Source organism: Rhinolophus sinicus, chromosome 14 (assembly GCF_057876585.1).
Source record: "Rhinolophus sinicus isolate RSI-liver-muscle chromosome 14, RSI-T2T, whole genome shotgun sequence".
NCBI classification, from domain to species: Eukaryota; Metazoa; Chordata; class Mammalia; order Chiroptera; family Rhinolophidae; genus Rhinolophus; species Rhinolophus sinicus.
Genome location: NC_142514.1, coordinates 34,377,564 through 34,401,106, shown reverse-complemented (window position 1 = coordinate 34,401,106; position 23,543 = coordinate 34,377,564). Strand labels below are relative to the sequence as shown.

Below are 23,543 nucleotides of genomic sequence, written 5' to 3'. Positions count from 1 at the left end.
AGGATAGAGAGAGCCACAAGTGGGTAGAACCTACTCCCAACCAGTGTCCTGAGAGGAGTGAGACAACTAAATCCAAAAAGAAGTGTGGAGAGGGGAGGGACATGCTTGGCTTCTACGTTGCTCGCACAGAACTCTCCATAAACAGTGCCAGTATTTTTCTGCGTCAATCCAGAGGCTCAGAGACAGCACTATAGGTCTGTTGACCCTCAAAAACTGTGATAGACAAGCAGATGGCTCCCCAGGTTCTTGTGCTGAGACCCGCAGCAGCGACTGTCGTTAGCTTAGCAGCAGCAGCAGCAGCCAGGAGCTTTTAGCTAGGAGTTTTCCCTATTGCCTTTGAATGGGGAGAGGCACAGGATGAGCCTGTATCTTTCACTGTAAGCCAATGGCATGCCTGAGACTTGCCAAAGAGGACCCCAACTTGTCTTCCTAAGTAGTAAGAGCAGGGCCAACCATGGAAGCCTGGAGTGATTCACGTCTGTTGAGCATCAGTTCATACATCCACCAAACGTTTATTGAACTATGTGCCAGGCATTGTGCTAGAGGCCTTTGCATCCATTGTCTTACTGGATATTCCCAATAGTCCCTTGAGGTAAGTATCATTTTTTTCCATTTCCCAGGTGAGAAAATTGAGACTGCTAAAGGTAAAATCCTCTGTTTGCATTCATATGGCTGATGACAGCCTGGATTCAAACCCAGCTCCCTTTCCACTACTCTGCACTGGGCCCTCTCCATATGTGTCTAGGTCAAATCAGGTCAAAACAGGAAAACAGGAGAAGCAGAATGAATAACAAGTAAACAATGGCATTACTTAGAGGTAGTGGGGAGTGGAGATTGAGGAAGGGATCATGTAAGTTTCCAGGCTGGGTATATGTGTAAGGATTTTAGGACTTTTTAGCACCGCCTGCTGAAACCCTGCCTTCTTCCCATCTCTCATTCCCACGTGCCTGTCTGAGTTCCTGCTGGGCATTCCAGCAGGATAGGGTTTGGGTAAGAGGCCCATTTATCAGTTGACATGCAGAGGCTTCTATATCTTCTGGGACCCTTGGAAGCTCAGCAAGGTAGTCATTGCAGGGGCCATCCTGGCACCCAGTGGGTTACTAAGCCCAGGCAGATAATCTAGTTCAGGGTCAGTATCACTCCCTCCTTCTAAAGTGTGTGAGCTTGAGCTGAGTCTACTGTATCCCTCAATTGTTATTCAGGAGTCCTGCTTCCTAAGCACTTTAAAGACACCAAAATTAGAGATCCGTTTCCTCATGACTCAGCTCAGTCAAGGGGGCACCAGGGCAGGCAGAACAAAGCAGACATTATGACCTAGGAATAGCCTGGGTTTAAAAAGTCGGACAAACTGAAGTGTGAACCCCAGCTCTTCTATTGACTTGCCATATCCGTCTGGGCAAAGAGTTTAACCTCTTTAAGCCTTAGAATCTTCATCTGTAAAGTGGGAATGAAAATATCTACCTCCCACAGTTATTGTGAGGATTAAATATTATAAAATCTGTACACAATATAGTGCTTGTAGTCAATACTGTGTTGTGCACTTAAACATTTGGTAAGACCGTAGAGCTCATGGTAAGTGTTCTTATAACAAAAAAGACAACAACAAAGTGGCACAAGGAAATTTTGGGAGGTGATGAATGTCTTCTACCTTGATTGTAGTGATGGTTTCAGGTGTTTGCAGAAGTCCAAACTCATCAAATTGTATACATTAAATATGTGCAGTTTTTGTGTGTGTGTATCAGTTTTTTTATGTTATACCTCAGTTAAAACTGTTTAAGAAAATTTAATACCATCTATAAAATACCTGTCTGAGAGCAGAACTCTGTCTCCAAATCAATTGCTTCTTAGGGTTGGAAATCCTTTTTTGTTGAAGACAAAGAGTCCTTTTACTAAAGTGCAGACAGAAGGACAAACCCTTCCTGAGGACAGGAGTGAGGGAAGTGTCCAGGAATGAGGAGAGCGTCCAGAAAAATGACAGTCACACTGGGAGATCAGTGTCAGGGAAGCTCAGCCATATTCATCATGTGGTCTCAGCACTTCACACAGATTGTGTGGTACTCTGTGCTTGCTGAGTGTGGAATGAGCACATGTTGAGGGTAGTCCAAAGGCTCTGGACCCTCGAGGGATAGGGAAGAGGCTTTGTAAGTTGGGGCTCTGAACAGATGGGAAGACGCATTTGGACACAATGTCCGAATTGAGGCAGAATGGACAAGACTGAAATGAAAGGGGACATGAGTTCTGTAAGGAACCATGCTTTCTTAAAATAACAGCACATCTTAGCAGGATTATGAGGCTCTTTCTATGTTGTTTTTGATTGGCAGACAGCTTCTCAGGGATCGTCTCTATGAAGTTATATCATGCCAATGCGTTCTGCCAGCTACAACTCAGGACTTTCCTGAAGCACTCTCACCTCTATTAGTTCTTCATACTCTCGCCAAACTCAGGTGCATGCTGGACATGGGTTATTTCCCCCATTTTGCAGATGAAGAAACTGAGATTAGTGTGATTAAGTCCTTTCCCATGGTCCACAGCTAGTAAGTACCTAAAACAGGACCTGGGCACGTCCTGTCTCTGCCACACCCCACCGCCTCTGTGTTCAATCCCAAACCTTCACACGAAGCCAGACCAATTCAGAAAGTCATCTCTATGACACTATATATAACAAATTTTACTTGTCCCCCAAAGACCTGAGATTTATTTTTGGCTGACCCCATGTCACTCTGAAGTTCAAATCTGCTTCTCTCTGGCAACATCAGCTGTCTTCATGAATATTTCCTTTTTCCATCTTGTTACCCTAGCTGGGAACCTTGTCGTGTCTTAACTCCCTTCTGTCCCCCCACACAGCCAGCCAGTCGCCATGCCCACTGCTTCTGCCTCTGTGATATTTCTGCCTTCGAGCAGTATAACAGAGTGACTTTAGAGTCAGACAGACCTGAGTTTTCATTTCAGCTCCACCACTTGCTATTTTTATCTTGTGCGTCATTTAAAGCAGAGATTACTTCCCCCATCTTCCAAATGGAGAAATAATCCTTACTGGCAGGATTGTTGTGCATTTCCCTTCCTACGTGGTTTGACGTAATAGCCCCTCCTTGGCCTCCCTGCCCCCAATGCCCTCCTGCTAACCCATTCCGTCTCCAGAGAAGATTCCTGAATCTCTTATGAAAACTGACCCTGTGTGTACGGCGTCTCTTTCACATCAACTGTGCAAGCCAGGGGCTTTGATGTCATCCGCATTTGTGTCTTTCACACATCGCTTCTGATCAGTTGCTGCGTCCTGCCTTTTCTGCTTGCTCAGTGTCGCGCATAGCCATCCACCATCTCCACTTCTAACTAAAGAAAACCCTTCGCATCACCCAAGACTTGGCTCAGATATCCCAACTCCACGATGTCCTCCCCAGTCTCTTCAGTTATAATTAATTGCTTCCTTGTCTTGTCTCCCTCAGCACTTTGCTTATTTACCTATTTATCAATTATTTCACTCATCACCTACGCTGTTATCATTTAATTTCTTTGAGAGCAGAGATTGGGCCTTATTCATCTCTATACCTCTTATAGTACCGAACACAGTTCCAGACATATCAAAGGTGCTCAGTAAATGTAGCAGAATAAAAGAAAAAAAATGAGTGAATCTTAAATCCAAAATGTCATCCTGAGCTCATTCTAATAACTGGATCCTAATTACAGACTTATCTCCCCAAAGCACTGACTACTACTACTGCTGCTACTACTGCTGCTATTACTGCTACTACTGCTAATCTACTACAACCACTACTTCCGCTGCTCCTGTTACCACTACTACTACTGCTACCATTACTACTATTATTGTTAATCTGATGCTGCTACTACTGCTGCTACTACTGATCTACTAGTACTATTACTATTACTACGAATCTACTACTACTACTATTGCTACTGTTACTACCATTACTGCTGCTACTCTACTACTACTGTTACTATTGCTACTGCTAATCTACTACTATTACTATTCCCACTAATCGACTACTACTACTATTACTACTATTACTGCTGCTAATCTACTACTATTACTATTACTACTGTTAATCTACTACTACTGTTACTATTACTACTAATGTACTACCACTATTACTACTATTACTGCTGCTAATCTACTACCACTATTACTACTATTACTGCTGCTAATCTACTACTACTGTTACTATTACTACTGCTAATCTACTACTATTATTATTCCCACTAATCGACTACTACCACTATTACTACTATTACTGCTGCTAATCTACTACTACTGTTACTATTACTACTAATCTACTGCGGCCGCCGCCGCCGCCCTGCCCAGGTTGAGTGCCTGTTTGGCTCTGGGCCCTGCACTGCTTGCTTTATCTTATGTGATCTCATATAATCCTCACAACAGCCCTATGAAGCCAGAGTTATTCTCTTCATTTTCCTAATAAGGAAACAGAAGTTTAGAGAGGAGAAATAACCTGTCCAATGTCACAGCTCATTAGTGGGGGGCCTGGCTGTCACCAGACTCCAGTGCTTGCCATTCTCCCTTCTTTCTCAGTCTCTCCATTCTCCCCTCTGCCTTTTTGTGTACAGTCCTAAGACTGACAATACAGTAAATATTTAATGCTGGTTATAAAAAGCCTCTGCCTCAGGCAGCTCGCTGGTTCATTTTTGTTCCTGTACACGACCTCATTTTGCCTCATTCCCCTGAGCCTGGCTCTAGGTGTTCTCCTTTGCAGCTGGATGTCCCTGCACGTCCTCCAGGCCTGAGTCTCTTCCTTTGAAATAACTGCCAAGAAATGATCGTCTTAACAGACAGAGCTGGCGCTACCCCCAGAGTTGTAAGAACAAGAGATGTGTTGCCAGGAGGTCAGGATGGGGCAGTGCACAGGAGGCCCAGGCCCTCAATTAGCCCGCCCTGCCTCCACTCCTGCATTATAAAGCAGGCTTGTCACCAGCTAGAGGGCGTTTTCCCACCACATATCCCAAATCACTTCCTATCGTCCTCACTCCCTCAGATTTAAAGACGTGACCATTAAATCTGAAACTGGTTTTCTGCTCCCAGATCTGATACTGCCTGGCTGTGTGACATTAAGTAAATCTTTTGCCCTGTCTGGAGTTATCCCAGAGTTTCAATTGGTTTCAGTTTCTTACCCTTTGATATGGGGGCATAACCCCTATATCAAAGCTACTCCCAAGAGTATTGTGAAGATAAGATGAGAGGATGAATGTGAAAGGACAGTATTTTGAAAAGTATTTCCCAGTATTTTCTGTCCTTCTTCCTAGATCTCATAAAGGTCCCCACTTTGTCCATGCTTTGCCTTTGACCTGGATTGTCCTGTCATTATCATCCAACAAAATGTATTAAACATCTTGTGTTTGTCAAGCACTTCCCATTCCTCTCTGCGGCCCTGATTTCTATCTATCCTTCAAGACCCCTCCTCCAGGAAGTCTTCCCTGACCTCCCAGCCCTCATAGATAACTCTTCCTCTGAGCTTCTAAGAGAACTATTGTCTAAGCACCTCATTTGGCATTAGCAATGACTTTGGTATTTTGATTTTCCTGTGTCTCAGCTCTGTCTTCCCAACTCATCTTGAACTGCTCTTGGGGTGAGATGATTAGTGATGACAACAACTAGTCTTACTCATTGCTCAGGCCCCGGGACCCAGCTCAAGGCCAGGCAGAGAGTAACCAATCATGGGAGTTTGCCGGTATCACTGCTGCTCCTGCTGATAGGGAGGAAGATGAAGATGGCTGCTCTGTGCAGAACGTTTCTGTGATGCTGACACCCCTCCTCCTCTACCTCCCTCAAGACGTTCATAAATACGGACAACACCTTAAAATTCTGGGCAAAGTGGAGCAAACCTAGTTTACAGGCCCAGATAGGAAGCTGTCAAATGTTAAGGCTAAGAGCATCCATGGGAGAGAGACAAAGAAAGGAAAGGGATGAAGGAGTGGCTAGGAGAGGTGACAGATAATTGGCTATGTTGGATTTGAGTGTGTGTGTGTGTGTGTGTGTGTGTGTGCGCGCGCACGTGCGCGTCCTAGTATATTGGCATTACGTGTGAGGTTTTTATGAATTTTTATGAGTAACTTCTTTATATGTGAGTGTGAAAACTACACAAGTGCATGAGCTTGTGTAGTTGTGAATGTTTGTTGCATCACTGAGTATTAGATGACAGACCCTTGTCAATTGTAAGCACATTTTCACTGCAACTTCTAGTCAGAGGTCCTGGCTTAAGTTTCTGTTTGAAATTCTATCTAATCTCTCGACATTTCATCAATATCAATGGGTCACCCATCTGCCCAGCCTCCCTGGACTGTGCCCAGCAGAATGTCAGGGCCACCTCTCGTCCTGCCCAGTCCCGGTGAAGGCTGATGCTGATTCCAGCCAGGCCAGTCCCTTGGGGTGGGAAGCTCGCCAGGATCCTTCCCTGACTCTGTCAGCAAGCAATCTCGTACTTAGGTCTCTTTCCTATATTTCAGCCTTTGTGTTCCCATCTGTTTTTCTCTCTTTCTCCTTCTTTAGGCCAGTCTTGACTAAAGGTTAAAACAATAACCTGTGATGTGGTGTTAGAAGGGAGAGACTGCTTTCTTTAATGCCCAGTTCTTCTCCAAACTGCTCCTGGAGAGCTAAATGCCATGGGTCCTGAATTTTCATTTCTATTCAATTTTAGAAGCACTCACTGAGGGCCTGCTGTAAACTGGGCTGAGTAGTGGGTGGTGGTTGGAGTGGCGGGTGCACGATTGTGAGTAAACACTTCGTTGCTCTGGTCCAGAGAGCAGCTTCAGGAGCCTGCACACTTGGCACTTGGCCTTTGTTGAGATGCAAATACACAGGATGGGGATTTTCAAAAATTAAACATGGTTCCTCGTGGATGCCTTCATTTGTTCTTTAGTAAATTCATTCATTCACTCATTCCTCCTTTTGTTCGTTTGTTCATTCACCCTTAGGCAGGCCATGCGGTTTGCTAGAAAGAGTGCTAACCCAGAAGTCTGAATTTAAGCCTGATGCAGCTGCTTTCATCCTCCCTCTTTGAACCTCAATTCCCTCACCTGCAAGGATGGAATTAAGAAAGATTGCTTTTCCTAATTCAAAGGCTTGCTTTCAGGAACTTCAGGGGAAATGGCTGCAGTGAGGAGAAGGAACAAATGGTCTCTGTGTGCATCCATTCTACAACCACATGATAAGAGGGGGATGAGGGCAACAGACGGGGACCTCAAAGTGATCCATTAGAAAGAGCCGGAACTGGAAGCAAAGATATCTGGAATCTAAGCCCAGCATACTAGCATTTCTGTAATTATAGAAAAGTCACTCTCTCTCTCTCGCTTAGCCTCAGTGTGCCCATCTAACACATGAGCCTGTCAAAGTAGGTGATCACTGAGGCCTCCTGCAGTGCTCCCATTTTAGGGTCCTAGGAACCCTCCCCACACAGTTGCCTATGCTGAAAGATGGTGTCATATCCACCTTGACAAGCATTTCAGGCAGCTAGACCCCAATGCTGTGGGCAAGATGTCCAGGCAGTACATATTCATACTCAGCTCAGCAACACTGGTGGTGAGGGTGCCGGCCTCCCAAAGATTCTCTCTATCCTCAGACCTGATGCTGAACCAGAGACCGTGGGAGAGATGAGACCAGCGAGTGACACGGCGAACTTTGCATGCAGAAGGTGCAGTGCTATGGACCTAATTAACATCGCCGTGTAATCTGAGCTGCCAGACAGAATAAATAAAGCCATGTTTTATCTTCAGTGTTGGTTAACAGTGAGTAACAAATAGACTTGTGCATTATTTACTAGATCTCACTGCACAGACCTGCCCTAGACCCTGTGAGAAGACGCAGTCTGATCCCAAGGGTGTGCACTATAAATTGCTTGCCAAGCAGCTGCAGAATGAGGTCCCTGACTGGGTGCCGCTATAGACTCGTGTGGAGGCGAGGCGGGCACAGGAGTACGGACCCTGCACTCTGACAGACCCAGCTCTGCCACCAGGTGACCTGAGCCACCTCTATCAACCTCAGTTTCCTCACTTAGAAAATGGGATTAATTAATTTCTGGGTCACAGGGGGTTTGTGAGGAATAAATGACATGAAGTGAATAAAGTCCCTAGCAAAGGGAAGTATCCCTTCCAGGGTAACTGTGTTTATTAGTCACAACCACATTACTCTTAAGCTCAGTATTTCTAGGGTAGTCAGTCGAGCCCGCACGCTGGCATACGCTCTTGGAAGCTGTGGTCCCTCGTTGTAAATGGATGATGAGGTAATAGGGTCTGCCTTTATCAATAGCAAACGATCGTTTGTCCATTTCCAGCAGTGGCCTCCTCTCCTGTCATTATATTATCATCAATCTCCCTCCTTTTTTGCCTGCCTGCCTGCCTTCCTTCACTCATTTATTCATAATGGCTGCGATGGTATCTTACTTTGGGTCCTCCCAACAGCAGGGAGGGACAAGAAATTGAGAGCAAGCACCTTATTTACCAGATGAAACCTGAAAGCAGAAGTAAGGGGAAGGCAAAAGTGAGACAGGACAGGACAGAGGGGAAAAAAAAAAACAAAACACAGTAAAAGGTGTGGCAATGAGCTAATTACCACTGAGGAGAAAGGAGTCTCAATCCCTCTGGGAGTTTCTTAGAAATGGTATAAAAACACTGCCCAGAGTTGTCTCCCCCTAGAACAAGGAGACAGTTGAGGGTTGCTTTCTTGGGCATAAATTCCCCTTCCCGGTTGTTCCTCTGGAAGGCTGATCCCCAAGGCAGCTCAGGTCCGCTCAATAAGGGATGGCAGCCAAGTGCATGGAACTGTCCACCATGGCTGTGCTGAAATCAGGTGAGTGGGGGAGACGTGTGGCAGGCAGTGCAGTGCCTGCTACACATGGGCACAGGAGGGTCCTCACTGGAGGGGAATGTCCCTCCAGTGAGGGGTGGCTGGGAAGTTTGGTAGGGACAATGTCTAAGTCAGCTCTGCATCCTGAGAATTAGCACAGTGCCTGCAGAGTTGCATACCCAGTGATTATTTGTTGGGTCAGCACTACTGACCATTCCCATCAGGTGGGTAGGAATTATATCAAGCAGACACTCAGGGATTTCCTGATTATAGCTAATTAAAAGAAATTAATAGAAGATGGGACAGCTCCCTGAGTTTATTAGATGAGCCGTTTTCTAGATTAATAGTTGCAATGTACATACAGCTCACTGAAATACAGTATAAGTCCTTGATGAACTTTAGAGTGTTCCATTTTTCTGGCAAGAGGGAAACAAATGTACAATTGCTCATCTCCATGCACTGACAGTCTCCAGGTCTGGATTCTCCCAGGAGGGAGCTTAATTGCTCCATAAGCTTCAAACTCAAGGGCTCCTCAACGCTAAGCTGCATTAAAGTAAAAATGACAAAGATGCCAGTTGACATATTTATTAAATATGCAGATCTTGAAGGAGCTGACGTGGGCTGCTCATGCCAGCACGGTTACAGATGGGAAGTCAGTATTGCTGCAGCCCTCCTACTGACTGAAGTCCGTACTTAAGGGGCTGGTCAAGACAAACTAGAGATTTAAACCCTGGTCTGGCTGGCTGCAAGCTATCAGCTTCAAGCCATGACTTCAAAACACTGAGGATGTTTTATAGCTTTACCAACTACTGCAAAGCAAGTGTGAATTAGTTGCACAGAACCATTCCTATGTGGCAACTACTTACACCGAGATTTCTACATTCTGCCCCCCTCTAGTCCGGGTCTGCATAACCATTTACCTAGATTTTTTTTTTTTTTTTTGGTAGTATGGAACATGAATTAATGTGTCAAAGATTTGGGTTAGTAAAATCAGTATGTTTATTCCTAGGCAGTAAGGCTATAATTCACACAGCTTTCAGTAGGTGAATGAGGGTACCAGGGTCTCCAACGTCTACTGCTGCTAATGCCCCGAGATTTACATTTGTTCTTAATCCTCCCAACAACCCTGATAGAAGGCACTGCAGTCCCCATTCAGTAGATGAGGCTTTGTAGACACACAGAGTAATGTGCCCTGGCCCACATCACTAGTAAGTGGTAGGGAGAGGATTCAAACCCACTTCAGACTGGCTCCAAAGCCTAAGCACTTTGACACCAGGATACAACTTCCAACTGTCTAGATGTTCCCCAGCCTCAAAATGCAGCTTTAAAACTCACAAATTGTACCAGCAATTCCAGGCACTTATCTTTAGCCTAATATCGTCCCAGAAATACAGATTCCTATGGTCAGTTGATTACCAGGCATCTCAAACTTAAACAGAATTTTTGATTTCCATGTATGTTTTATCCCTGTCCCAAATATCTTCCTCTTGTCCATGAAAAAAGGTCTTACCATCTGGTTGCTCAGGCCAAACATTTTGTTGTTATTCCTGATGACTCCCTTTTGATCCTTCATATCAAATACATTAATACATCTACAAAATATACCCCATATCCATCCACCTCTCCCCATCTCCATTTTAGCCACTTTAGACCAAGTCACCACCACCTCCAGCCTGTGTGAATGCAAAACCTTCCTAAGGAATCTGCTTTCACCTCCACTCTTACAATCCATTCTCTACATGCAACCAAAGTGCGCTTCTTTAAAAACATAAATCATGTCATCTGCTACAGATTGAGTGTTTGTTTCCCCCCAATATTCATATGTTGAAACCTAATGCCCAATGGGATAGTAGTAGGAGGGGGAGCCTTTGGGAGATGCTTGGGTCACGAGGGTACATCCCTCATGAAAGGGATTAGTGCTCTGACCAAAGAGAACCCACAGAGTTCTCTCGTCCCCACAGCCAGAAGACGCATCTATGGACCAGAAAGTGAGCTCTCAACAGACACCAAACCTGCTAGCATACTGATCTTAGACTTCCCAGCCTCTAGAACTGTGAGAAATCTGTTGTTTATAAGCCCCTAGATTATGGAATTTTGTTATAGCAGCCCAAACGGACAGAGACATCATCACTTTCCTGCAGAGAGCCTTTCATTTTTTACCCCCACCACACTTAGATCAAAAATAGTTTCAAATGGGTCAATTGAAAAGCACATCTTAGCTTGGCACCCATAACCCTACATGGTGTGGCCCCTAACCACCTCTCAAACCTCTTCTCTCATCCTCCTCGTCCTCTATGCTCCAGCCACATTGGGCTGCTTCCTGTGTTTCAAACATTCCATACTCATTTGGATTGAGGGGTACAACACTAGCGGTTCCTTCCCCTGGTTGCTGCTTACACGCATCCTCTTCAGAGAGCCTTTCCCTGAACACCCAACACCAGTGAACTGACTGTGGCTGCCTGGTCTGCTCCAGCATATTGGTATGCAAGTATGTATCCCAGGGCATTCAGACTACTCGGCATCTCCTGCTCTCAGCTCCATTTACTGTGATGTCACAAATATAGTGGATGCGTGTGACATTCCACTGGTTCAAACCATCAAGGCCCCGCAGATTATACTGTAGCATAGAGTAGGGGCATTAATGTAGCTCTGGGGCAAGACTGAGTATGTCCTGCTGTCCTAAGTGAATGTACTTGCTTCTGATTCTTTTCTATGATGGGGCTTAAAAGAATACATTTACCAGGTCAGTAGCCCATACCAAATGCCAGGAGCTGTTTTGATGTGTTCTAGTGAACATATCACATCCTGTATAACTGCAGTTAGGCTTTCATTTGGTTATGTTTATGGTAATCCATCATCTTCCACCATAATCATTCTTTTTTTTGTTCAGATGTCAGGATGGTGACTTAAATGGGAATACATATCAGTCTAATAGCTACCATTCCACTAGAATCAGTATTGTTATTGATTTTTTCCCTTGCTGGGGTGGGGTATAATTTCAGTGGCAGGCACTTTCCTTTCCCACCATAGTGACTCTTCCTTCACAGATCATAAAATGAACATGAGATTTCTGTGAGCTGATAAGTATATGCATCTCAGTTACGCATTTGGGTCCTAGAGAAATGACCATATTGGATCTACTGTGAAATGGATCAGGACTCAGCTTATTCCTAGCTTCTCCAGGCCTTCACGCTAATAAAATAGTCATGTTGGCATTTGGGGTTTCCTGGAAATAAACAATTCAGATTCTATAGCAGCTCTCAGAAAAGTGGGGTTCTCCTCACTCTCTGGTGTTCAGTACTCTGAAAAATGGCTATAGGAGCCATTTTGGAGCAAGACTGGGGAACACAACTGTATGTACTTTCTGTGGTTTTGTAGAGTCCCTCCTAAAGGGAAGCTGGCCTCACCTTTGGTCAGTGAGGTCTGGATTTGAGAATTGGCTCAAGTCTGGAAACTGCTTGAAGGATCATGATTTTTCTTCCTGGTAGCTGACATCAGGCTTCTGCTTACCTGCTCTCAATATTTTTGGTTAAGTCAAGAAAAATTCTCGTTGTTTACCCATCCATCTTACCATTTGACCACAGGTCCCTGTGGGTGAGGTCCCCGTAGTCACCATCGTGGCTTCGCTGCCCGGCGTATAATCCCATCTGCCTTCACTTTGATAGTTGTTACTCCTGGTCTCTGTTACTCCACAATTCTGTCACGCTCATTAATATTAGGGACAGTTTCATAGCAGTGTCCCTTACTGTTACCCCAGCCAACAGAGCATAACCAACACTGAGCACTTAGGGTGCTGGGGTCCCTTTCACCAGCATATTTCTAATTGCATCAGTGAAGGCTGTCCTCGGGGCCCTCAGAGGTAACACAATCGGTAGGTGGGTTCTCGAATTTCTATAGTAAATCTATTTTAGCACTGACACTTCTTTGCACCTTTTGGCCCTTTCTTAGTACTTTTCCAAGGCAGTCCTAGAATCTTACTTCATTTGCTGCAAGCCATTGTGCGTGCACGCGCTCAAGATTAAAGGCGCCAGAAAACAGCATATTAGGACTGGCTTCAGATATCTTTTCAGGATGCAAAGTCCTCAGTCACAGGTTAATGCCCCCATGTTGATAGAATCTGATCCAGTCATAGGCAGCTACCATCCCTAACCCCCATTGCACTGGTTCCCTAGCATGCATTCCTAGGAATGTACTTTCAATTTGTGGTGGTGCATATTAACCAGGTGAATAATATTTTTGTCCCCTAAAGCTGATTATTTGAAAAGAATAAAAAAAATAAATAAATAAACCTCTGGCTAGGCTCATCGGAAAAAGAAAAGGTGAGAGGATACAAATTATCAATATCAGGAATGAAAAAGAGTATCCTCTGAGTACAGAGCCTAGAAATAATAACGAATAATAAGGAAATATTATGAAACCACTTAATGCCAATAAATTTGACAAATGAGATGAAATCCAAAAATTGTATGAAATACACAAACTACCCACACTTAAGAAAAAAAAATGGACAACACAAATAGTTCTATAGCTATTAAATAAATTGAATTTATAGTTAAAAACCTTGCCACCAAAACACTCCAGACCAAGATAGTTTCACTGGTCAATTCTACCAAACATTTAAGGAAGAAATAATACCAACTCTTCCAGAAAATAGAAGTGGAGGCAATACTTCCCAGTTCATTTTATGTGGCTAATACTATCCTGATTTAAAAATAAATAAATAAAAACAAAGATATTTAAGGAAAGAAAACTATAGACCAATATATCTTATGAATGCAGATATAAATACCCTTAGAAACAGTTTAGCAAATAAATACAGCACGATATAAAAAGATGAAACATTTTGCCAGATGTATGCCTGGAATGTAAGCTTGGCTTTTAATATTTGAAATCAGTATGATTCACCATAAAAAAAGAAAATCCATATGATTCTCTCAATGGATGCAGAGAAAGCACTGACAAAAATTCAATACCAATTCATAGTTAAAACCAAAATATGAAAACCTCTCTCAGCAAACTCTCAGCTAACCTGACAAAGGGCTCCTAGTGTGGATTTTTTTCTAGGCCTAGAAACAATGACAGACCCGGTAGCAATGAACATCCCTGGTGCCTATATTGTGGTCTTTTCTCCCCTTGTACTGTGGTCTTGAAATACCATTTCTCACTAAAAGAAACCAGCATTTTTCAGAAAAGTGGCTGATTTTGGGACTGAGGCAGGAAGTGCACTAGAGAGCAGGAAGACTACCAGAGACCACAAGTATCCCGTCAGAAGGGCTCAGGAGTCCACTTATGAGGTGCCCAGTGGTCAGAGAAGGGACACTTGGAGCTTCAATAAGGACAACAGCTACAATGGCTGCAAAACAATACGTATATTTAAACACATTATATGTTCATAAAAAATATAATAAAGTCATTCACTTTTGTTGAATGATGGGGAACCTTATAGCTTAGAAAACTCATTCTCTTAGAAAACTGGTGGAGGGAAAGAGTGAAAACTCTATCCTGCCTTTCCTGAACTGGAAAATGTGCTAACAACAAAAAGAGAGAAAACTAGACATGATGTACCTTCTGTTGAGAGCATACACCACCACTTAACATTTTTTGGGGGAAAAAATTAACCTGAATTTGATCAAGACTCTAGATTCAACTGCCAATTTCTATGAAATACAGAGAGGACAGAGGAACATATCAGCCTGTACCATGAGGAAGCAAGTAAAATCCAGACTTAGGTCACCTACAGGTCAAATAACCTAGGTTCTTCCACAAATAAATTGCAAGAAAAAGATAGAGGAAGAGGGGGATATTTTAGATTAAGCGACTTAGGAAACATATGAAATAGCAAAAGGAATTTGCATTATTTAGGGATTTATCCTAGATGATAAAACTATAAAGAAATGCAAGGGAGTGATAACTATTAAAATTAAAGCTAATAGTTACTTTGAGAGGAAACTGATTGGAATAGAGTATATGGAAGGCTTTGAGTTAGCTCGCAAAGTTCCATTACTTGACCTTGATGGTGTTTACAAGAGGGTTTGTCTTCATCCATTAAACTAGTCTTTGTTTCATGTGATTTTCCATACCTGCATTTTATTTTATAATAAAAAAAGGTTTTTTTAAAAGCCACTATGAAGAAAGATGAAGAAAGTGATTTGAGTGGGAGAAAATATTTGTACACATATAACCCACAAAGGAAGGAGTATAACAAAAACACAATAAAGAACTCCAGAAAGTTCTTAGAAAATTGTAATCAACTGTGTCAGGAAATAGCTGGCAAACTCATATTGGTAAACTTGTGGAGAGCATTACATAAATAGACAATTTACAATGTTGAGAATAGGGTGTAGAGATACAACAAGATGACCTCTCTAGGTCTGAAAGGACAAGGGGAGGTAACAGTTTCTAGAACTCAGAAACAGAAAGAGATGGAGACAGCAGCCTGCCAGGAACTGTAGCCTTGTGTCAAAGAAGGCAGTCACCCCTGTGACTCTGCAGAGAGAGAATAGGCGAGCTAAATACCCCTAGTTCCCATTCCTCCCATCCTCCAATGCTACCCGTTGGCTGAAGTCAAAGAATTGCTGTAATCCATCTGGTCAGCCTTCAGAGACAGAGCACAGTGAAGAAGTTGTGAGGGAACCTGAAGTGGCAAGTGAAAGATGCCCAGTTCCTCAGCCTAGTAGACAAACTGTCAAAAGACTTAAACAGGCAATTCACAAAGAAGGAAATCTAAATGGCCAAAACTCATATGAAAAGATCATCTTCATTTGTAATCAGGGAAATGCTAATTAAAACCACATGAAATGACTCTAATCAGATGAGCAAGAATTTAAAAGTCTGATAGTATCTAGTATTGGCAAGGATACCGAGCAATGGGAACACTCCTCCATTGCTAAGTGTGTCAATTGGTATGACTTTGAAAAACGTTTTGGCATTATCTACTGCTCTTATGCTGTGACCCAGCAACTGCACTCCTGGGTACATACCCCAGAGAAAGGCATGTCCAAGTGCACCAGGAGGCCTGCACAAGCGTGCTCCTAGCAGCATTGTTTGCAATAGCCTCACACTGGAAACAGCCCAGATGTCCACCACCTATAGAATTAATATCTAAGATAGTGTATCCACATGATGAAACACTATGCAACTATGATAATATTGCTACTCACAAAATATGAATGAATTTTAATACATTATTGGTTGAAAACAGCAGGACAAAAAAAAGTGCATCATGGGTGATTATATCTATATAAAGTTACAAAACAGGGAAAACTAAATCAAATCATTTAGGCATGTATTATATATTTGTGTGGTAAAAGTATGAAAAAAGCAAGAGAGTAATTTCACAAAAGTCAGGATATGGTCGGTCACCTCTAAGGAGAGGAGAGGTTGGATGTTAGGATCACAGGGGTGGAAGATGTTGGAGGCAGGTCCAGGGATGCTGGAAATGTTCTATTTCTTTTTAAGGATGTGTTACATTTTATATTTTAAAAAAAAAGATTTGAAAAGGGTGGCCACTGAAAGATTGATCACAAGCTCTATGGGCATGGGCAAATCTGAACGACTGGTGAATTTTACTGCAGGATAATCCATTTTGACCACTGTTGAATCCCTACTCCCTTAACCAGTTTTTACTTGAAATAAGTGTTCAGTAAATACCTGTTAAGTGAATGAATGAATGAATGAATGAATGAATGAATGTTTTCAGATGCCTTCATAAGAACCATCTGTCTCAATCTCCAGAACATGGTGTGTAGGAGAAGCCTGGAGGAAGCTCCGAGGTTCCCCAGCCCTTGAGGGGATTTGCAGACATCGCTGAGAGTTCCATCTGCTGGTGAATGGGTCTCTGAAGTAGCCTAAGGGGACTGTACTAATATAAATCTTGCTATTCCTTATACCCATATCCTCAATGCTAAATGAACCTTGTTGTTTGCTTCTGCTGGTACTTGTATAAACTTGATTGATTGCAAAATAATAAACCTTCTTTAGAGCAAGGATTACTCACTTAATAGATGAGGACTATGGTGGACATGGTTTGTTTACTTTCCATCCATTTCACTTGTCTTCGGTTGTGTAGCCGCCAGGCTAATGGATGAGATTTACCCCCACTTTCAGCTAAAGAGGTGGGCCTGCATTAGCCTACAGCCGAGGCCGGCAAACTTTTTTTCTGAGAGAATCAGTAAGTATTTTAGGCTTTGTAGGCTCTAAGATCTCTGTACCAAATACACTCAACTCTGCCCATAGAGCATGAAAGAAGCTGTAGACAATCCATACACAAATGAACAGGGCTTTGTTCTAATTCAACTTCATTTACAAAAATGTGTGGCAGAGCAGCTTTGGTCTGCGGCCCGTCGTTTGCTCACCTCTAGCCTAGAGCAGCTTTTCTCAACCAAGGTCCTGGTTTGAATCACCAAACATAGCAGATGAGTCCGATGATATGCTCTCAGTTCTCCCAAGGGATGGCAGAGCCCGCGAGCAGAGGCTCTCTAAGTGTGGTCCTCAGTTCTGCAGCATCAACATCACCTGGGCATTTGATAAGAGTGTGCAGTCTCGGTGCCCACTCCTGAATCAGAAACTCCCGGAGTGGGGCTCAGCAGTCTGCATTCTAACAAGCCCTCCAGGCATTCCGATGCGAGCTCAAGTTTGAGAGTCTGGAGTCTGGAGTAATCAAGAAAAATTCTTCCCATGGCCACAGTGTAAATTTAAGGGTATAGCTAATCAGTAAATAGAATTTCCTTAATCACAAGGGTTGGTTTAGGAGTGATCTGATATGGGGAAATTTTTCAAAATATTTAACAAGCCGCATAGCAAGGGCACCAACTGATCAGAGTAAGTGCCAGCCAGGTCACAGATCAGGGTTCTGAAAGCGCCCTCTTACATCAGGCACTAACCCTTTTGTGGGGACAGAGCCAGGAGTGCAGTTTCCAGGTTCTCGGCCTCACGTGGAAAGGTGCTGGCTCGGGTAGTGAATGGCCATCAACTGTGATCAGATGGCCATCAACTGTGGCTATTTGGCTGTCAGCTGTAACCAGTGAGCCGTTGGCTACTAATATAACTTAAGTGGCTATGCTAGCAGCAAATGGGGGCTAGCAGCAGATGGTGGCTGAGCTAGCAAGCATGGACTGTGGTTAGCATGGTGGATTGCAGCTAGCAAGTGGGGTTGATTGGTTGGTAGAGAAGCAGACGGCAGGTTGCGGATCGTGTGGCTCCTGCTTCCTGTGTCTCCAACCCAGCCACCAGTGAGAATATAGTGGTATGACTCCCCTATCTATGGCTCCGTGGGTGTTCCTTTTTTGGCTTCACCATATCCTGCGTTCTTGTGGGGGGAGCTGGAGCTGAGTCCCCGCAGGACACCTTTCCTTGAATCCTGGCTTGGTCTGCAGGGTTCTGGGGGAGAAGCCAGAGAACCAGGGTAGAGGAAGGACATTTAAGTGGGAGCAGCTATTGGGGATGGGGAGTAACTATTGACCAACTGTAGAGAAGTGTTTCACTATTTTAATAACTGGTACAGCTGTACCTGTACCAGAACACACCAGCTGCAAAGCTGCCCTGGTTCAATTGACACAAGCCCTTCAGTGATTGTGGAAATAGCAGCCTGTTCCCGCTGCACATGACATGTGTCCATCCATGAAGATATCAACCTAAAGACGAAGCCAACTCGGGAAGAAGTGCACAGCTGAAAGAACTAGAGAGAAATGGAGTCACATCCCCCTGACGGAGCCGCTCTGAAATTCATCCTATTTCTGGATGTTCTACTCAGTTGACCCAGTTTGAGTTGAATTTTCTAGTGTTTGCATCTGAAGGCATTGTATCTGCTGAAACCACACACACACACACACACACACACACACACACACACACACACACACACACACACACGTGAGGCTCAGAGAGGTATCATAAGGGAAACACGTTTCTGAAGGCCTGACAAAACTTTCTTCTTCCTTCCTGGATTTGGATAGTGTAGCCCCTCCCTTCTTCATCAAGGGTCTGGGGGAGGGAACAGCTCAGGCACCCTTCACCCCAGCTGCGTGTTGGGCCGGCTACAAGGCTTGTTTATTAGTGAAATGCATCTGATCAGAGAGGCCCGCCTGACAAGTTCATTACATATCAATTTAATTAGCTGATTTACATTTAATTTACATTTCAATTAATGTCTTTAGCGACAAAACGCCGCCTTAATAGGGTAATTGCCTGTTAGGCAATATGTAAAAGAATAAATAGTCACATTCTGAGGAAGAATTCCTATTTTCAATTTTTTATTACCATAAATAACTGAAATAATTATTGCTCTTAAGGGCCACGTCCTCGTTTCCCTCTGGGCCTAATTATAAAGACTTAGTACCTCGTTAAGCAAAATGGTTTTGGAGTCACAGAAAAACATTACTGGAATCGTGACTCATTAGTTTCAACAAAAAGGGGAAAACTGTGATGGTTACATTTGGGGGGATTGGGGGGTCTGACGGTTAACACTGGCCAGCTTTGTCCTCTCTGAGCCGCCGTCAGGATGGCAGGAGGTGCTTCTGTTTTGCACACCTGTTGGGATATTGGTCTGGGAGTTGCTCAAATAGCCTCTTTTAAGTATTTCTGGAGATGAGGAGCTTAGTACCTCCTGAGGGGGACTTTATAGAGCTCTGGATTTTAAAAGTTCTTTCTTATGTTAATTTATAATCTGCTCTCCCTTTCCCCCACCCCCCACCCATCAATTGTGGTAGATTGTTTTGCCTGCTAAAGAATATGTTTTGCCAGGGGTATAATTATGAGATAACCATTATTATGTAATAAGAAACACTGACCTCCCAGAATAGGCAGGAATAGAAATTAGTGGAAAGGAGGGCAAATGGTCTGAGAAATGGGGTGACTGAGACTCTGACTTTTGAGAGTTCAAGAGGAAAAGCTGCCATTCACCCAAGGTGAATACTGGGGCAGGGGAAGGGACAGAGGTTTGGGTCTGAAAGGTCAGATACCAGAGTCACCGTGCAAATACGGCTGGCTTGTTCCTTCAAAGGTGGCTGGGTATTTAAGCTGGAAGAGCAAGTAATAAGAATTGAAAACATTAGGGCCAAAGTATGGGGTTTCTTTAGGATAGGGTTATCCTTCCTCGAAGAACCTGTCAAGTTTCAAGGCCTGCAGCATCTTTTGTACTCTGTTGGGCTGTCTTCAACAGTGCCACCACGTGGGAGCAAGAGGCAACAGCAGGAGTGGAATACCCGCTGCTCTGTTCTGCCACTATTTGGCTGTGACAGCCTAACAGACCCACGTTTGGATTTGATCCTTAGACAATCAGAGGAAGAAAGAGAGGATTTTGGAAAGAGATACTGGAATTTCAGAAAATAACTCTTCTAAGGGATGAGGGAAGGGAGAATGTGATTATTTGATTAGAAAAAACGTGACTATATTTGCACCCTAACATTTTGGAGGTGTTCATCCCAGTTAGGTGGCCACTGGTCCTAGCTTTCCCCTCTCCCAGCAAGCTTCCAGATTGCTCTATGTCAGCCCTTCCGAAATTAAATGATAGCATTTAATTCCCTCATTCCACCTTTACTCACTCCTGAATCACATTTCCAAGGTGAACCTCTAACCCTCCACTCCCTCTCAACCATGTTTGTTCTTTTCAGATCCCTTGACACCTTAGGATTTATTGAGAGCCTTTTTTAAAGCAAATACCAAAATCTGAAGGCAAAGTCCCGCATCAATCAACACAATGCAGGGTGAAGGAGGCTATCAGGATGGCGGCAGCTGGTCCTCACCAGCATGGGGTATCTGGAGCTATCTTTGCTCTTCCTGTTATGTTTCTGATAAGCTTACAGCAGTGAGTCTCAGCCCTATCAGACCCAATGCTCCTTTTTTACAACAAATATGTTGTAACACTTTTTTTTTTCTATAGGAAATAAACAGAAAATGTAACTTGTATACATGTACAACTTTTGAAACTTCATATATTATTCTAGCTGCAATACAAAGGAGAAATAAAAGAGAAGTAACATGTGGTAGAATAATATTTCCATAGGTAAGTTCTCTGGCACAACTACATAAAAACATGTGAAGAAGTAGCGCATGCTTTCATCTCTTTATAAAACTATCTGCCTGTGAGAACTGCAGATGCAAACTGACTCAGTCAGGTGTGTTGAATTGGCGATGCAAATACTACCAGTAGCTGAGAGTGGTGTGTTTTTCTAAACTCTGATAGAATGCTGAACAAAATATAGTTTCCTCTTGATTTAAAAAAAAAAAAAAATGCATTATTCCTGGAAAAACTGCTCTGTATTAAGTTGTGCCAAAAACTACTTTGTGTTTATATGTGAAATGAAGTTAGGCTGTAAATTCAGATGTTTCTAAATAAGCTTTTCACCTATAAGAATATGCGAAGGAGTATGATTTGGGCAATTCGTTCTGTAGGACTGCTTGGAATTTCTGAATCCTTCCCACTAAGTGCCAGGAGCAGCCCCCAATTATTGTGACAGTTATTTTTCAAAGACCCACATATTTCTGAAACACCCACAAGGTGATATCATCCCCTGGAGAATCATTTATCTATAGCAATGCAGATTTATGCCTCAGTTTCCCTTCTTTCCAACCCCAATTCTTTTTGGATTTCTTTCCTAAACCTCAGCTCCCTGCCTTCCTCTTATCAGTGCCCAGGGGCCTAGGGAAGTAGGACTGGACTGGTTCCTTTATTCTCAGCTTTTCCTCACTGGATAGATTACTCAGGGCTCCCATATAGAATGTCATCATACTCTGAAAATCATACGAACTATGGCTGTAGCCTTTATGGATCATGAGAGGGTCTTGCTCGTCCACCGTGGGAACTGCAGCCTCTCATGGCAGTGTCCCACCTGTTATCTTGTATGTACCATGTTGGTGCTCACTGGCCAGACTTCCAACTGCCAGCACCTGTAATTTTCTGCTTTCTGCAGCTACTGGAACCCACTCTGCCCACATGCCAGGCCAAGAAGGGCTGGACTTACCACTGTTAACCAATGGCTGACGGGATAGATGGATAAAGACACTAGATTCCTCACCCCTTGGACGGGATCATTCTAAGGTGTATATTCTACACTGGATCTCAGTGGAGTTAAGCTCCAGCTGCCCACAATAGTAACCTGCTTGAAAACACACCCTTTATTGGCCTCCTTCCTTCTCTGATTTATTTCCTGGGCTCACCACCTCAATAAACAACTTGTACTCAAATAATTCTCTGAAGGTTCTGGGGAAACAGAAGCTAAGACAGGAAGTCTGGGAGAGCAAAGCTTCCAGGAATCCTGTTTGCATAAGGACTCCTGGGGAGAAAGAATGAGTGGGGCTTGAACCTGATGGCTGGGCCCAGATTCCTAGGACTTGAATCTTCAAGTAAATTGGTTCTCACAGGGTGCCCTCCAGCAGGACCCACAGGTTTGCAAGGAACTCATCCTACAGCAGGAGGCCTGTGACTCCTGTCGTGGAATTTTTGTAGCTCTGGGCTGTCAGGGAAGTCATGTTTTGCCCTTGATACTGGATGCTACCATTCAACTGACTTCCAACGGCCCTGGAGAACATGATCCCCACTCTTCAAGAATGGACATGAGCATCAGAAAGGGCATTTCCCTTTGGTAAGCTTTATAAATAACTGTTGTCAGTAGGTTACCAAACCCTCTGAAGTGTGACTGAGGGGGATGTTTTCACTGGCTGGAGAGACTTCCCCTTCAAGGGCCCGTGTAGGGAAAGCAGAGAAGCAAAGGTGAAGAAACCGCTCTAAAGAATGTCAGTGAGGGCAGTGAAGGTTCAGGTCTCTATCCTTCTTTTCATGGGGTAGTAGCACCAGTTGACAAAGCCTCACAGTCAGTGGAGAATGACTGTGGCACCCATGGCTGCCGGCCTCAGTGGTTCCTGAGGACCCCCTTCACCAGCCCACCCTGATGGGGAAGCGAGGGATCCCGGGCAGGCCCTGCAATCCCAGGGGCTTTGCTGAGTGGGGGCTTGAGTCAGAGGCCTTGGGTGCTGATAACGACACTTGTATGCATTGGCAGAGCTGGGGGCCCACAATCTGATACAGCAAGTGGCCTATTTTGCTTTGGTCAGTGCATTCCAAAGCTACTCTGTAACTTCAAACTAGACAGAGTCTTTCTTTTCCTCTTTACGGTTTACTGGCAAAGTATCAAATGTTTTATAGGGCAAATGCTGCCATCCGCCCAGCTGTGCTCAGCGGTTACTGCCAGTGAGGATGTTTCAGTTGGGACACTTCAGGTTTAAAAGCCCGCCTCTGAATGCAGCTCTTCATGCCCTTTAAATGTTCTGAATCAAAGAGACACACAGGGCCAGTTGGCGATTGGCATAGCAACCCTGCCATAGCAATGAGAATATAGCCTTTTGCATGGCTAGAACAGCTGGGGTGAAGAGGAGGGAGAGAAACAGGCAGCATACCCAGGAGGTCAGACGCCCCAGTGGATGAGCAAAGTGAGGTTCCCCAGCTCAGGTGAGGCAGAGGTACCGATGACACCTCACCAACAACCTTCTCAGGTGTCAGCACTACAGTTCCGTCTTCTCCTCTCCCTCCTTTCCCTCCCTCTCACATCTATTCATTCATTGAGTGCCCACTATGTGACGACAAACAGATTTATTGTAGATGCCAGAGGCTTCAGGACCCTTCACTTGCTCCTTCCCCAGTACTGTGTTCACCTGTTTTATGCTTCTGTAAATTGCATAAGGAAGTTTTTAATGGCAGTCTTCTAAGACCTTTGTCTCTTTCCACTCCAATGTCTCCTCTGCC

General features: G+C 43.9%; 1 protein-coding gene across 1 annotated transcript in view; it reads left to right on the top strand.

Annotated features, from left to right (window-relative positions):
- Positions 1-7,736, top strand: part of AGBL4 (AGBL carboxypeptidase 4) — a 1,081,794-nt gene extending 1,074,058 nt beyond the window's left edge. Inside the window, exon 14 of the mRNA XM_088791130.1 lies at positions 7,584-7,736. Within this exon, the coding sequence (XP_088647256.1) occupies positions 7,584-7,692 (109 nt within the window). The 3' untranslated portion in view covers positions 7,693-7,736. The remainder of the gene's footprint in view (positions 1-7,583) is intronic.
- The last annotated feature ends 15,807 nt before the right edge of the window (positions 7,737-23,543 follow it).